This window comes from Larus michahellis, chromosome 8 (assembly GCF_964199755.1).
Source record: "Larus michahellis chromosome 8, bLarMic1.1, whole genome shotgun sequence".
NCBI lineage: Eukaryota > Metazoa > Chordata > Aves > Charadriiformes > Laridae > Larus > Larus michahellis.
In genome coordinates, this window is record NC_133903.1 from 51,663,866 (window position 1) to 51,679,485 (window position 15,620).

General features: G+C 53.1%; 1 protein-coding gene across 3 annotated transcripts in view; it reads right to left on the minus strand.

Moving 5' to 3' along the window:
* The window catches only part of SSBP3 (single stranded DNA binding protein 3), a 54,518-nt gene that overhangs the window by 16,231 nt on the left and 22,667 nt on the right, over positions 1 to 15,620 (minus strand). For all 3 annotated transcript variants that reach the window (XM_074598287.1, XM_074598288.1, XM_074598289.1), the window contains exon 5: positions 2,066 to 2,155. In XM_074598287.1, coding sequence (XP_074454388.1) covers positions 2,066 to 2,155 — 90 coding nt within the window. The remainder of the gene's footprint in view (positions 1 to 2,065; positions 2,156 to 15,620) is intronic.

Consider the following 15,620-nt stretch of genomic DNA (forward strand, 5'->3'; position numbering starts at 1 on the left):
GCTGGCACACCGAGGGTCAGGGAGAAGTCCTTTGCATCTCCTGAGACCTTTTTGGACTTGCCCTCTGAAGTTCAGCGCTTAAATTTCCTACAGAGATAGGACATTACCCCTGAGCTGTGACCAGCTCGCCACCGAGCCTGCAGCCCACCTCTGCAAGAGCTGGTCTCCAGCACCTCCTGAAGCTGGAACGAGCTCCAGCACTCGCAATAAATCAGCCAGGCTTTCACGGAGGCGATGTTCAGACTGTGTTAAAAGGTGGGATTTTTCTTCTCCCCTCCTCCCCTCCATCCCCAGGGCTGGGAGGAGAAACCAGATGTTGGAGGGCTTTCAGGAAAGGCAGGCTCTTGAGATATCACATGCGAGCCATATGCATCAGCACCCGGCCTCTCTTCTCCCCGGCAGCTCTGGGGACGGGCAGCATCCCCGCACACGACACCTGCACCACTGCCGTTACTTCTGCTGGGTTTTCAGGACCCCCCCACCAAAGGTCCTAAGAAAGCAGGGCTGCTTCTGAGCCCCCCTTCCCCAGCGGCTCCTGGTCCAGCCACACAAGAGGTAGAGGGTGAGGATGGGCTGTTCGCTCCTGAATCGGACCCTCAGTGCAAAAACGCTATGGGAGGGCAGAAAGGAAAGGAGGGGGGACAGCTTGGAGGCTGGCAACGGGAAGAGTTGAAAAGGGAGCATGAACAGCACGTCTGGGGAGACGCGACTCCTTCCTCACCTTCCCCTCTCGGGGAAAGCCAAGCCATACTCTTGAAGCCTTGCCCTAACTCCGTGCCAGTTTTGCAGCCCTCGCAGCTCTGCGTGAAGCAGGAGCCCCAAAGGACAGTCAGCTTCGCCACGGGGCGAGATCAGGACGTTTGGAGACACATTTGTTGGAAGCAGCAGCCTGGCACTCGAATTGCTGGCAGCAGCTATGACCTGCGAGATACTATCTCTGCAGTTAGCTTCACCCCGTGCCGCCAAGTGCTGCTACAACATTCGCCTGTTTTAGGGTTCCCAATCAATACCGGATATTCTTACTTTGTCAGAAGCATGTTCAGGAAATGGGATCTCTCTTAAAAGAAAAAAAAAAAAAGACAGGACCCTCCTTCCCCCTTCCCATACACACGCAAACGGCAATATCGGGCTCAGATATCGCCACAATAAATCACAAGCGCCTTATCGAGTCTGGCTGTCTACTGCCCGAGAAGTTCTCCCATATACAAATCACAAGCCCAGATAAAAAAAAAACCCAGCTTGCCAAAACAAATATTCCTTTCAACTCTTATCCCATTTGTTACACGAACAAGTGTTTCTTCCTCAAGAAGGAAGATTTGAATGCACCGAGAGCTTACGCCGCTGCAAACCGGTGAGGCTCACGCCGTGCGAGGAGATTTCAAAGAAACCCCCCAAAACCCCCCCCACGGTTCAAGTTTTGAAAACTCCTTTTCTATGAGCTTGTCGAGAACCCTTCCATCCACTCCAAACATACATTACCCCCTCCTTGGTCGGAGCTCGGCGCGGGAGAAGGAAGGAGCAAGGGGACTTTGGGGACTTTGCGAGGTATTTGCTTACAAGGTGCCTCCACGGCATTCGGGGACTTGGCTGGAGCCGGCTCCTGCCTGCAGCCGCAGCCAGCGTTTGTTAATGCTTTCAGTGATTGCATTTGGAAAAAATCAAGCGGTTAACCAGAGAGGGAGGTGGGGGGCGGGAGGGGGGGGGAAGTTTCAGGAATCAAAATCCAGAATGTTTTCAATTATGCACGTCTGTTAGGACCGGAGAACAAATACAATCTCAACCCAAACACAAACCAAGCAGCTTTGGAAAAAAACATCGGTTGTAAACACACAGTAACCTCTTCGAGGGAGAAAGAAATTGGCTTTGAGGCCACAAAAAAATAGAAAGCAAACGTGGAAGGACAGCAGAACAGGAGTTGTCCCTAGACAGGTCAGCTATGTGGACACGCTGCTTCCCTAGCATCCCCTTGGGAAAAAAAAACACAGTCACGACAGCGCTGACACCCAGAGCGTAAGCAAACACGTGCGTGGGGTGGAGGCGAGCACCGGGAGGAGCGGCAGCCTACCTGGAAGAAACCGGGCGGGATGGGGCCCCCGGGCATCCCGTCGTTCGGGGGAATGTTTCCAAGCACGGGACTCGGGGCGGCAGCTGCGCTCTGCGGGGAACAAAAACAGGACAAACATGGTGGGTTTGAGTCAGAGTTAAGAAAAAAAACACATTAAAAAAGCTGTCTCTCCTGCCACACCATACTGAGTCGATTAGCCTGTTACCCCCAGAGCCCCGAGCATCGCTCCCCATACCCCAAGCATCGTTCCCCATGCCCCAAGCATCGCTCCCCATGCCCCAAGCATCTTCGTTGCCCGGGGGAAAAAGCAGAGGATGCTCGGAGCCGGAGCGGCACCGGCCTCTGCGATTCACCCATGGAGAAGATGGCTGCACAAAAAATGGGGCTAATTCTGGGGCTTATTTATTCATTTACCCAGGTATTCAGTCTCGTTAATCCACCAAGGAGACTCATCCAATGCATCACTTCAGGCAGAATCTGTTTTAAGGCTTTTAAAATGCTTCTCTTACCCCACCTCCCCCCCCACCACTCGCCAGTTCAGTTCTGTGCTACGAAAAAGACGCCTCCCTGACCTAACCAGCACGCTGAGGTTTTATTATGAATTTCCAAATTCATCGCACCCGATCTGCGGGGTCACATTCCCCAGGACGAGCCATCCTAGTGGGTCCAGCCCTGAAAAGGAGGGATGGGGGCGGACATGGGGTACCCAGACGCTCCGCTCGCTCCTGCTCAGCATCTCTATTTCTATTTACTTCCTCGCTGTGCCGTGCAGCCGGCGGCGCTGGGAAAGCACCAGGATGATGGGAGGTCCTTTCCCCGAGGATCCCTGCTGACACACGTCCCTGCTGGGCTAGGAGCGATACCTGTGCCATTGAAGCGCACTCTCGTTTACCCATTGCCAAACGAACCCCCCTTCCCAGGGCAGTTACAAGGCAGCCTCAGTGATATTCCTTGTGTTTGGACCACTCAACCATTCCCTCCACAAATTTTTATGATGGCCTTACCCACCCAAAACCACGTGGCAGGGCCAAGGAAAATCACCACAACAAAAATTAGTGGAAAAATTTTCCACCGAGGAAATCCCACGAGCAGATGGGGTACACATGAGCCTGCTCAGGCTTGGGTTTACCCCAAAGCTTGGCGCACCCTGACCCCAACAAACCCCATGTCCCGACAGCAGCCAAGCCAGCCCCGGCCCCTGACTGCATCTGATGTGGTGGCAAGTGCAAGTGCATCCTCAGTAAGTTTGCTGACGACACCAAGCTGTGGTCAACATGCTGGAGGGGAGGGATACCATCCAGAGGGACCTGGACAGGCTGGAGAGGTGGGCCTGTGCAAACATCATGAAGTTCAACAAGGCCAGGTGAAAGGTCCTGCACCTGGGTTGGGGAAATCCCAGGCACAAATACAGGCTGGGCAGAGAACGGAGTGAGAGCAGCCCTGAGGAGAAGGACTTGGGCATGTTGGTGGATGAGAAGCTCAACGGGACCTGGCAATGTGTGCTTGCAGCCCAGAAAGCCACCTGCATCCTGGGCTGCATCCAAAGAAGCGTGACCAGCAGGGCGAGGGAGGCGATTCTGCCCCTCTGCTCTCGTGAGACCCCACCTGGAGTACTGTGTCCAGCTCTGGGGCCACCAACACAAGAAAGACATGGACCTGTTGGAGTGAGTGCAGAGGAGGCCACAAAGATCATGAGAGGGCTGGAGCACCTCTCCTATGAGGACAGGCTGAGAGAGTTGGGGATCTTCAGCCTGGAGAAGAGAAGGCTCCAGGGAGACCCGAGAGCCCCTTTCAGTACCTAAAGGGGGCTACAGGAAAGCTGGGGAGGGACCCTGGATCAGGGAGCATAGAGATAGGATGAGGGGTAACAGTTTTAACCTGAAAGAGGGTAGATTTAGACCAGATATTAGGAAGAAATTCTTTCCTGAGAGGGTGGTGAGACACTGGAACAGGCTGCCCAGGGAAGCTGTGGATGCCCCATCCCTGGAGGTGTTCAAGGCCGGGGTGGATGAAGCTTTGAGCAACCTGGTCTAGTGGGAGGTGTCCCTGCCCATGGCAGGGGGTTGGAACCAGATGGTCTTTAAGGTCCCTTCCAAGCCAAACCGTTTTATGATTCTATGTGAGCAGAGGTGGTACACTGGGGTGTCAGGACTTGGGCAGCCTGGAAAATTAAGGATTGCTACTAAGGACTAAGGCTTGCCAAGGTGGGACCCCAGTGTCTGGTTGGGACTCTTGCTATTCTGGACCAGAAAACCCCAGATCCCCTTGGCGAAATAAGTGGGGTCCCCCTGCGGGTGCGGGGTCCTGAGCCCCCAGGCACAGCCCACACCACACTCCCCCCTGCCCCTGAACGCGGCATCCCGAGCAGCTCCCCCTGCATCCACAGCAAAGGCCAGATCTGAGTGTTTTTACAGTTCATAAAAAAAAAAAAAAAAAAAAAAGTCGTCCTGGCAGGAAAAATAAGCCTGCCCGTTCCAGGCTCTTTTTATACATCAGACGGCAGCAAAAATAGACGGGAGAGGGAGTGAACCCACTTCTCCCCCTCCCTCCATCCCCCCAAGTGGGTCAGCTATAAAAGTAAAACCAAATCTTAATCCAAGGCCATGAACATATTGCAGTTTCTCTGCAAAGCAGATGACGGTTCTTAATGCAAAAATATATAAGACCGAGCCCCAAACTGCAGCGAGCCCATTTGGAATTTCCTTTATTAAACCCTCTATCACGCAAAACGCTTCTCTCCCAAGGCGGCGAGCGCTGCAATAAAGCTGCCAAGGTGATATTTTATGGTTTCAAGAGATTTCCAGTGCACCATAATCCTTTGCCGGGGGAATCTCCCAAAGCGGAATGGATCCCAAAGCAGTGGGGAGCGAGGACGGGATCCAGGAGGAAAGTACACTGCCTTCCTCCTTCCCTCCGCAACAGGGAGCGGAGGGAGGAGGGCGAAGCAGCCAAAGAAAATCTTGAAGCGAAATGCCCGTTTTCCCACAAAACCGCAGAGGATTTTTCTGCGCTAAACACCCCGAAACCTCACCTATGCCTTCGCGGCGTAAACGGGGATTTAAAGTTCCTCGCACATGTGGCGCTTGGCAGAACTCGGTAATTAAAAACCCGCAAGTGCCCTGAGCATATTGTAGGATGGGAGCCAAATTGGTCAGCCCTTGATGAATGATTTACAAGGCTGCGAAGTGACATTTTATTTCTTTTTTATTCCCCTCCCCATCACCGCCGCTAAGGTAAACACGGAGGCACCTTTAGCCCTGCCGAAGCCATGGGAGCTCAGCCACGGCTGGAGCAGCTCTGCAAACCCCTGGGGAAAGCGCCAGAAAAGAAAGAAAACGGGGGGGGGGGGAAAGACAGTGGGAACAAATTTCCCAAACCCTAAGGGTGAAGACTCAAACGCCGAGGGTCAACACCCAAAACCCAAGGCCTTTACAGCACCAATTTCCAAAAAATTAGGACTTTTTTGCCCCCCTAGCTCCCTTTCCCCTGACTGATTTCCACCATTTTGGTTAAGAAACTCTTTTTAGGGACTCTGGAGCTTTCGGCTGGAGTTTGTCTGCCAAGCCCCTTTCACCAGGAGAATATCTAAGCCCCCCTAAACCCACCCAGCTTGGTTCAGGAGCACGAAGCCCGTTGTGCCACCGCATCCACGCTGGTGCCAAACCGAAGCCACGTCCAGCCACCCGAAGGTCCCCGGTAGCACGCCATGTCCCAAATTCCCTTCCACCAAAGGACGCCGGGGACAAGCAGGGACAGCTCTGGCACAGCCAGCACGCCGGCTCGTTTGCCTTTTATTAAATGGTAAATTTGCTCCGTGCCGGAAACAAAATGCAGTTCCTGGGGCACGCATATATAGCTATATACACACACGTACATATATACACATTTATTCCCTGCCCCACCCCGGCCCCACGTACGTTGGATTTTTTTCCCCCTTTTTTTTGGTGGAAGCGAGCGGAGCGATGGCAATCTGGATGGCCGCGTTTCGCTTCCAAACTGAAGCTCTCAGTTAACACACCGGCTCGGTATGCCAGCAGATGCCGTCTAAGCCTTTAAATCGCACACTAATTGCACTAATTGAGCTAACAGTCTCTGTTTCGTCTCCCTACCCTGAGTCAACCAGCGTCTTCTGGTACTGCTGTAGAGATCCAAGCTGTTGACTGTAGTGTTATTTTGTCAGCCATTAAACGATTCATCAGAGTCATTAATTGATTTATTACCGCTGCCTGCGAGTATAGCTTTGCAAATAAAGAAGGATGGAGGTCAGGAGGCAATGGAAATAGGACAAAACAGCACAACCAGGAGCTGGGCACTTGAATTATCGGTAGGATCCCGCTCGCGCAGGACCGCTGGCATCAGGGTAGGGGGGAAAAACGGGAAAAAAAGAAAAAGAAAAGATGGGCTGCTTGGCTGCACTGCCAAACCAGTTAGGTTTTGCAGCTAAAATCTTTGTAGGATGTAAAAGGGCTATTAAAACCTGTTTGTTTTCTTAACCTAATCCTCAGGAAGAACCTGGGATATTCTGCTGTATTAATTGTATTTAAGAGTGGTGGGGAAGAGGCACCAGGTTGCCCCGCCAGCATTTTGGTGTCACCCCAATTTGCTTTCCTAGACCGGGAACACGACTCACCTCCGCTCGTCCCACCGCCCCGGGAGGAGCTGCGGGCCCCTAATTTTACTTATTTACTTCCTTTAACGCCGTGTTTAGGTCTTTGCTCGGTGTGAAGGTTGGTGAGAGCTGGGTGCGGTGAGCGGCTTCCTGCCCCCCCGCCCCCGGCAGGCTCGACCCGAGAGGAGCGATGAGGCACCACCGGGGCCGAGAGGGTTTCGGGGCATTGAACTTAAAAAGCAGAGCAGAGCTGGTGGGCTGAAATCGCCTCCAGCGACAGCACGCTGTTACCCCCAGCCCCAGGGTACCCCTGGTAATAAAAGGCAGCACCCAACAAGGGAAGGTCTGGGAAGCTTTTTGGATCCCACGGAAGCCCTTGGGATGTTGCGACGGGATTCTTCCTTCTCGTCCCCATCACTGGACGAGCCTGAGCCGCCTGCAAGAGCATGTCGAAGGTGGGTTAAGGCGCTGCACCCCGATGCATCCCATCCTGCAAGGCTCCCAGCGTCACAGCGAGACGATACCCTGCAGGACGGCAGGGACCAGCCCAGCCTCGGCTCGCCGCCCGCCCGGACCTGCCAGGCTTCCCCAACACAAGCCATGGTTTCTATTAATGATAAAAACCAGGTCCCAGTTCCCCTCAGCGGTATTTACTCTGCTGTTAAAGGCGAGACAGTGTCCCCACCGCAGGCTCCAGGCGAGCAGCCCCAGCATCCCACAGATGGCTTTCAGCAAACACCTTATTTTTTAAAAAATAAAAAATAACCTCGCAACAGTGGTGCACGGTGACAGGAGGCAGCAGAGGGGATGTTCCCGCCATGGGAAGCACCACCAGCACCAGCCGCTCTGCCGGCCCCAGCCTCCATCAACCAACCCAGAGATGGGAGAGAAAATATCTTCATGGCACAGACCTCAAACCAAACTAAGGACGGCCGGACGTTTGCTTTTTTGGCTCAGGATGGTTTTGCCTCTGCTCCAGGGCCAAAAAACAGAGGATTTTTGGGCTGCATCTCACATTTTGCAGCACCAGGCACTCGAGGGCAGCCTCTGGTACAAGCGTGTGGGGACGCTTGGGACATGTTGGGGATCTGGTGTCTATCTGTCTCCTTTGATTTTATTTTTTTGCCTAGAGCACAGGCTTTGGAGAGTCGGGAAGAAACCGGCATGCAGGTCAGGACTTAAGCAGGCTGCGTAAACAGGTAATACGGAATTTAATTGGACTCCAGTTAAGCCTTTTCATCTCGTTAAAGCTGCCTTCATCTTACATAGCCAGGTTTTAAATTTAATAATAGAACCCTCCCACACCTCGCAGTAACCCGATTAACGCCGGGGGAGGACGGCATGCCGACCGCTTCCTCTGGACCGAGCCCTCGGATGCTCTCCTGCACCAGTCCCCTCCGCGGGTCGCTGGCGGCATCTGCGTTGCATCAACGTGTGTGAAAATAATTAAAACAGCAGCCCGAGGCAGCCGACGGGCACCCACTGCGGCACCCACTTCAAAACCACGGTGCTCGCAAAGCCTCTCGGGTGGGCTCAGGGGATTTTTGGGGCACATCGTGCCCCCCAGTCAGGGTACGCCAGGGACCATCCTGCATCCTCCGCTGCAAACCATTTGGCTGGATGCTCCAGGAAACAAAACTAACTGGTTTTGGTTTATTTTAGGGTAAAAGGCGGCGAAAGGAGGCTGAGGTGAAGCTTTGTATATTGGCAAGAAGAATCACAGAATCGAAGAATGGTAGATATTAAAACAAAATAGAGGAAATGGGCTTGTAGCAGTATCACCACGCTACCCAAACGCCGTCACCGCGCTCCCGTGGGACACCAAGCCGTGCATACGAGTTTGCCTTAATTATATTTCTAGGATGTCGCAAACTTTTTGTGCTTATTTCAAATACATCCCCTACAAGCCGGCTGGCACACAAAGTGCCAGCGTACACCCTGGCTGAGGACAGCCGCACTCGGCCACTTTTTTCCCCCTCCTTGAAAACGAAACAAGCCCCAGCCCCGCATTTTCCCTAAGCTTTAAAAACACAACACCAACAAAAAAAGGCAAAACAGTTGAATGGTGTTTCAAGCTAATACTGGGCTATTTTTTTTTTTTTGTCCCCCCTTGTAAAGGATAATCTGAGACAGCAGCCCCGGCCATGAAACAATAGGATTTTAATCTTTTAAGTCGGCGTCCCCCTTATCCCCGGGAAGGAAACCCCTTCAGTCATTTACAAGTTTGTAAATAAGGCTCTTGGTAGCATCTCGCGGACATCTGCTCCGCCAGCCCGCCAGCGTTCCTGCTAACATTTACAAACATCCTTACGCAAACACCCAGCGCGCTCTGCTGAGCTGGCTTTCTCTAAATATATCCCAAGGAAATAACTTGGCAGGGCTGCAAAAATTTCACAGCAGACCGAATTAAAAGGGGGGGGTGGGGGGTGGGGGATGATAAGCACGGGAGGTGTAAAACAGGCTCAATGCAATTAGGCCCGGCTTTGCACGCGGGGGTGCAGGGGAAGGGTTACGAAGGGAAACTTGTGGGAAGTTAAGCCGGGCTCGCTGGTGGCGTTTCCCCTGACTTAGGAAGGGTTTTGCAGAGGAGAGCGCTCCAGTACTTCACACCACGGGGATGCGAGACATCGCCGGTACCTTGGGATGCTTTGCCATGGGCATCCCTCAGCGCCCCCCCAGCCAGCCCCAGCCTGGGGCGAAGGTGAAGCTGGGGTCCCACATCCAGCCCACACCTTAAAACCCGGGTACGACCCCCTCCCCGCTGCCAAACAGCTCAAACGGATCTCATGCCTAATTAGCAGCCTGGAAAATACTGTAAAAACACAGGTATTAATTACTATCAATTCTCCTCTAATAATTCTAGCAACAGACAGGCCAAGGCTCTTTTCCAGCGATCAATACCATCCATTTCAGGGCCCACCTGCCAAAAAACTTATATAAAATAATTATATAAAATTTTCATTAGATAATGCAATTGCTTAGGACTATTAATCTACCGCTCATCTATCAGCGCAGGATGCTCGGCTCCACCGAGGGCCGCTCGGCCATCGCTGCCGTGCAGCCCCTCGCACCCACAACCTGTGCTCTCTCCTGCACCGGACACTTCACGGTTCCACCCGAATTTGCTCCTGATGTACCTACACAAACTTTACACAAAGCTTACAGATCAATTTCAGATTTTTTTTTAAAAATTATTTGATTTTTTTGAAAATCGAAAGGGAAAAAGCCCCGGCAACCAACGCCGTCAGGAGAAATAATTTGCTGGGGTTTTCTGCAAAGTTAGTGACGGCTAAAGCAGGTGGGTGTTTACGCCTCGGGATGCCCCTCGCTCCCCACTGCTGCCGTCGGGGTGCAATTATGTGGGGTTGCATGGCTGGATGCTCGTCAGCACGTGTACCAGGTCACCTTCCATCCCTGCCTTAAGCATCATGGCTGAAATCAAATCCTCTCCTTTACCGGCCTTTGAAAAGATCAGATTAAGGAAAAATACTGCCTCTCTTGAAAAAAAATAGTAATAATTTGGTGATGAGGTGCAAGGGAGGCTGCTGGCGTTGGCAGCCCGGCTTCTGCTTCCCAGCGCCTGTACAAATCACCGCTCCTCCAACTTCTGCTTTCTTCCAGCTTGAAATTGCCAAGCGAATTTTGGAAGGGGTTATAAGAAAAGCTTGAGTTAAACGGGTGAACTAATTTAAAAGAGAAAAAAAAAAAAAATATACAATCCGCGGCTTTAGAAAAATGCTGTGCCATTGCACCACGTGAGTTTGAGAAAACATCGTTTTAACTTGTCCAAAGGATTTACTAACAACTAACAAGGATATTGGCAATCCCGTTGGCTAGCCGGCGCACCGCAAAATGCCCCGAAGGCATCCAGCGCCTGGCAGTGATTTCCCCATTAAAGATGGGTGATGGGTGCAGATTAGAAATATATTTTTAAAGAAATTTTTTTTTTTTTGGCCACCTTGGGTTTCAGCTAGCCGATCTCATCGGTTGCGGTTTGCAATCAAAAATAATACAAAATAAGCTGCGTGGGGAGCCAGTGATGCCCGGTACCCAACTCTCATCCGCACTCAGGAAAGGGGGTGAGACTCCCCCCGGCACCTGCCTTTACAGCGGTAAACACTGTGACCTCCCCAGAAAAAACATCCATTTCCATTGTTTGGGCAGCGGGATGCTGCGGGATGGAAAACTGACACCCCGGCACAGCATCCGACACTTCCCACCCTTGGTCCAGCCGGAGAAGACCAAGACTCGGCTCTGCCCCGCGGGGAAAACGCCCCCATTTTCTCCATCATCTCCAGCCGCGGGGAAAGAGAGGAGGGAATTAATGCAAATACTCCCATTCTTGTCATGCACTTGAATGCCAAAATATCCCATTTGCTTAAGCCTATTTTACTGCTAGCAGCTGCCCCAGTATTATTCCCCGACACCAAAGGCAAAGGGCGAAAGAAGTTGGTCCGGAGCAGGTGAACACCATCTGCCCGTCCCCGACAAGATGCTGGCGGCCACCATCTTCATGTAATAACACAAAACCCGTTTGAACGCCTGCGAAAGGTTACGGCGGCGCTTAAAAAGCGCCGCCGTAACCTTTCGCAGGCGTTCAAACGGGCTTTGTGTACCTACGGAGGCGGCCGAGCGTCCGTCCCCGCTCGCAGCGGCCCCTGATGGATGTGCCTGCTGATGTGTGAAGAGTAAAGTTTTTCCACAATAAGCCTTTTTTAAAAAAAAAAAAAAAAAAAAAGGCAGAGTCAAATCCCCTTCTCTAACAAAGCATCAGACGAACCAAAAAAAAAAAAAAAGAAAATCATCATTTTTAGCAAAAGTGGCTTTGTTGATGCTTGCAGATGCTTCGTAGTATCTCCTCTGCGTAGCATCTTCTATTAAATATGCTGGTGGAGGGATGGAAATGCCTTAAATTGAGGTGGAGGTGGCAGCTGAGTTAAAAAAGGGCTGCTGTGACTTGCTGTGTGGGTCCAAAGTCCGGCACCTCGTATAAATCCCGGCGAGGCAGATGGGGAGGAAGATGCCGGACTTTGCATGGGAACAGCCGGCACTGCTGCGGCCAGACGCAGGGCAGCACGTCAGAGCCCCGAATTAACCGGGATGGATGGATTTATTGCCAATTTTCATGACTTCTGTATTCCACAGCAATGATGGCTACGGGCTTTTGTCCTCCCCATCACCCAAATAGCTCCCATCCTGCAGCATCCACCCTCCTGGGAGCATTGCCATGACAAGCCCACCAGGTTTTTCCACCCTTGATGTGTCCCAAGAAGCAAGTATGGGCTTGGAAGTCCTTTGTGAGGCTGCGGTCGTGCTCCGAGAGCCAACCCAGCCCTCGATGAGCCTTTGCTGGGATGGCAACACCGGAGCATCACGAGGAAAGCCGTTAGCAAACCCCAATCCCAAGCCAAGATGGGTTTAGCGATGGAGTCATGCCCTTGCCAGCGTGCATGGAGAAAAGCCATCGCCCCTCAGCACCATTCCTACCATTTCCAGGGTGATCTTTTAAAAACGGTAAAAATATTGTGCCCTCCATGCAGCACTTTACACCTAAGTGCTGCCCGGAGCTACACAGCATCCTGCACTCCTGCATCCATGCAACGTTTTGGTGTGGAGATATGGATCTGAGGAGCATCCTGCATCCATGCAGTGCTTTACTGCCTAGGTATGGAGCTGCAGAGCATCCCGCATCCCGCAACAGTGGTGCCAACCCTCCCCAAGCCCTGGACGGCCACCGGTAAGGTCACACCGCCTGCGACCTCGAGTGCCATATCCTGGGCTCGTCCATCCCTGGTCCCTCGGGAGCAGATTTGTCCAAGCATAGTGGTGCACCACCGATGCTCTCTCCAGGCAATCTTAAAGCTTGAGCAAACAGCTCGGGTTTGAAACACGTTGAGCTCAAGGGAAAACGCAACACGTGGGTGCGAGGCGGCAGCAGGAGGAAAATCTCAGCTTTCCTCATCACCCGCCAGCACAGGATCCCACTCCAGGACATGGTCATCACTCACCCCCAGGAGCACGGAGACGGTGGCTCCGGGGGCACAGCCAAAACCGAAGCAGTGATAAATGTCCCCAGAAATCATCCCTGCACATCTGCCAGGGGTCAGAGATGAGGGGGTTTGGGGAGGGGAGGGGAATTGCAGCAACTTTCCCCTCCTCTCCGCTCATCTAATCCTCTGGGCTAATCCCTTCCAGCCATATGGAGCCCTCACATCCCAAACCTGCCCCCGGGAAGCACCCGCGGCCGCCCTTCTGCACCCAGTATCCTCCCAGGAGCAGCGCCTTGGACTTCCTTTGGAGCCCCTCCGCAGTCCCCAGGGGAGATGCTCCCCTGCAGCAGCCCCCCAACACATTGTGCACACACAATTTCTGATGAAAATTCACACCAAAAATACTCTTGAAACCCAGGTGAGCGCAACCCCCGTGTCCGCTCTCCCCCCTTTTTGAACAGCAAGGTTTATTTATTGCAGTTATTTGTGGGTGCTGCCCCCAAAAATACTGTTCCCCGGGTCTGGTAATTGCGCAAGGCGTTTCAAAATTAATAGAGCAGCTAGAGCAAAGGACAGGAGGAGTAAATCTGATGTAAACCAGCATGTAATTCTGTGCTATTCCCAAGAACCAGAGGCTTTTCTCCACACCCAGTAAAAGTAGGGGCACAGAGCTTCCCTGGTAGGCTGGGATTTTTCGGGAGGAGGAGGGTGAATGGGAAAAGTTTAATTTCCAGAGCATTTTAATTATTATGGCATGTTCCGGAGCAGAAGACGAGATGGGTATCCATGGGATGGGAGGGAATTCACCGTATCACCTCGCCTCCAGCTCTGCTTTGTCTCGCCTACCCCTACCTGGGATAGGAAACACGGCTCCAAAGTGGCCCCACGTTTTATTTACCTTCACACCAGCTCTCCCCATTGCTGTGGCGCCGCTGGCAGCAGCCGGCCAGGCACTGCCAAGCTGTGGGGCTTCCCTCTGGAAAAGTCCCTGCGGGGTTGTATAACTCAAGGAGCAACCTCACAAGGCGCACACAGGGCTAGGGGAGGATTTCTGATAAAAAAGGCTTTTTTTTTTTTAAATTAGTCACTTTTTTTTTTTTTCTTTTTGCATGCTCACAGAGCGGTTTGGTTAGATGAAACTGCAAGCTATGTTACCCTTAGAGCTTACAAAAAATGACTTATTTCACTTCTAAGAGCACCCCTCCCCATCAAAATAAGGCGGTTAATACAAAACCCCCCATTTATGAACTGGGAGCTTTTTGAAGCCAGCTCTGGAGGAACCCTATAAAACCAGCATGCAAACCCCCTGACCCAGCAATAAACTAGTACGTGAGCCAGGAAAACTTAAAGTCTTGAGAGCGAGGGAAAGAAAGAAGAAAAAAAAAAAAGAAAAAAAAAACGAAAGAAAAAATTAGCCCCAGGCTTTCAGACAGCAGAGAGGGGGAGGGAGCGATGTGAGAGCTGAGCATCACTGCAAGGTCGTGTTTGGACTGGCAGCGCTGGGGAAAACCTGGTTACAGAGCGGGATGGACGGGGACGACGAGCGGAGGGAGGGGACGGGCATGGTGGTCATGGCTGTGAACTGCTGATGGGAACTTCCCCATGGGATTTTTTCGCTTTTTTTTTCCCCATCCACCATTTGATATCCATAAGTAAGAGCAGGTCCTCCACTCCCCGCTGCCGGAGCTGCTCTCCAAGTCCGGGGACACCGCTGGTGGGTCCGGTGGCACCCTCCTCTCCATGGCGACATGCCCACGGGTGCCAAGTTGTGGCCCCATCCCTGTGGCAAACCCTCCTCCATCCCCAAAGCTGAGCACCCCGCAACCTCCCGGCTCTGAGGGCTGCTGCCCCTCACCAGAACACCCCCAAACCCCGCGGGGAGCTGCAGGCAGACCCCGAGCTCCCCGAAAGGCAGAGGATGCCCCACGGCACTTGAGTTTCTCCAAGCCTCGGTACACGCTGGGAAGGAGCCCCGCATCCTGGGGATGATGGCACCCTTCCCCTGCCCACCCCTCCTGGGGCACCCTGCAGACCCCCGGGCCCCGCCGGTGAAGCTCCAGTGGTCTGGGGGGGTTTCTCCCTCCTCCTGTCACCCATCGCAGCAGCCCCCCGGCACCCACCAGTGTTTTGGTGGGCGATGGCCCCTCCTGGGAAAACTCTCCCTGGCCGTGGCATGGAAGCGACATCAGGGACATGGGCCTTTTGTGTGGGAAGCACCCCGCTAAGCCACACAAAGCCGGGGTGGGGGGGTTTTCCAAAGGCTCTCGGTGCAGGGAAGGGCCCCCTCCATCTTCCTCCACCCCAGGCACCGGCTTTTGTATTGCCTTGGCCGGATTTGTTCACTCCCCTCCTGGAGCTGGGCCTCCTCCTCCGTCTGCAATCCCTGCGGATTTTACCTCCCGGCAAGAGCAAGGGGGGAAGAAAAAGGCGGGGGGGGGGGCGCAGCCCAGAGCCATAAAAGAGCCTGGTAAAAACAACAGACTGCGGTTGGGGGATAGATACGCCATGGCTTTAAAAAAGCGCACCGCCGAGGAGAGTTTGATGGCTCTGCCAAAAGGAAAGAAGCGTCTTCCCACTTGCAAACAAGAGTTAATTATAGAAAAAAAAAAAAAAAGAAGAAAGAAAGAAAAAAAAAAAAAAAGGCCCAGGAAAGTGTTAAAACCATCTGTGCCATGAGGAAGAGGCTGGGGCCGGGCGGACGCAGGCAGCAGCGCTGACAGCTGCTGTGTACGGGCAGCCTGGACTGCTCCCCCCGCGCCGTGCTGTGCCACCCCTGCCTTGCCATCCCTTGCCACACCATCCTCCCAAGCCAGTGGCTTTAGCAAGCCACGCTGCTGCGAGGTCCTACTTGCCCCAACACGTGCCGTGGGCCTCCAGCAGGACCCCCCAGCAGCAGGTGGGGTGCACAGGGCAGGAGCTCCAGGTTCAGGGGGTGAGGCCACCAGCAACCCCCAAA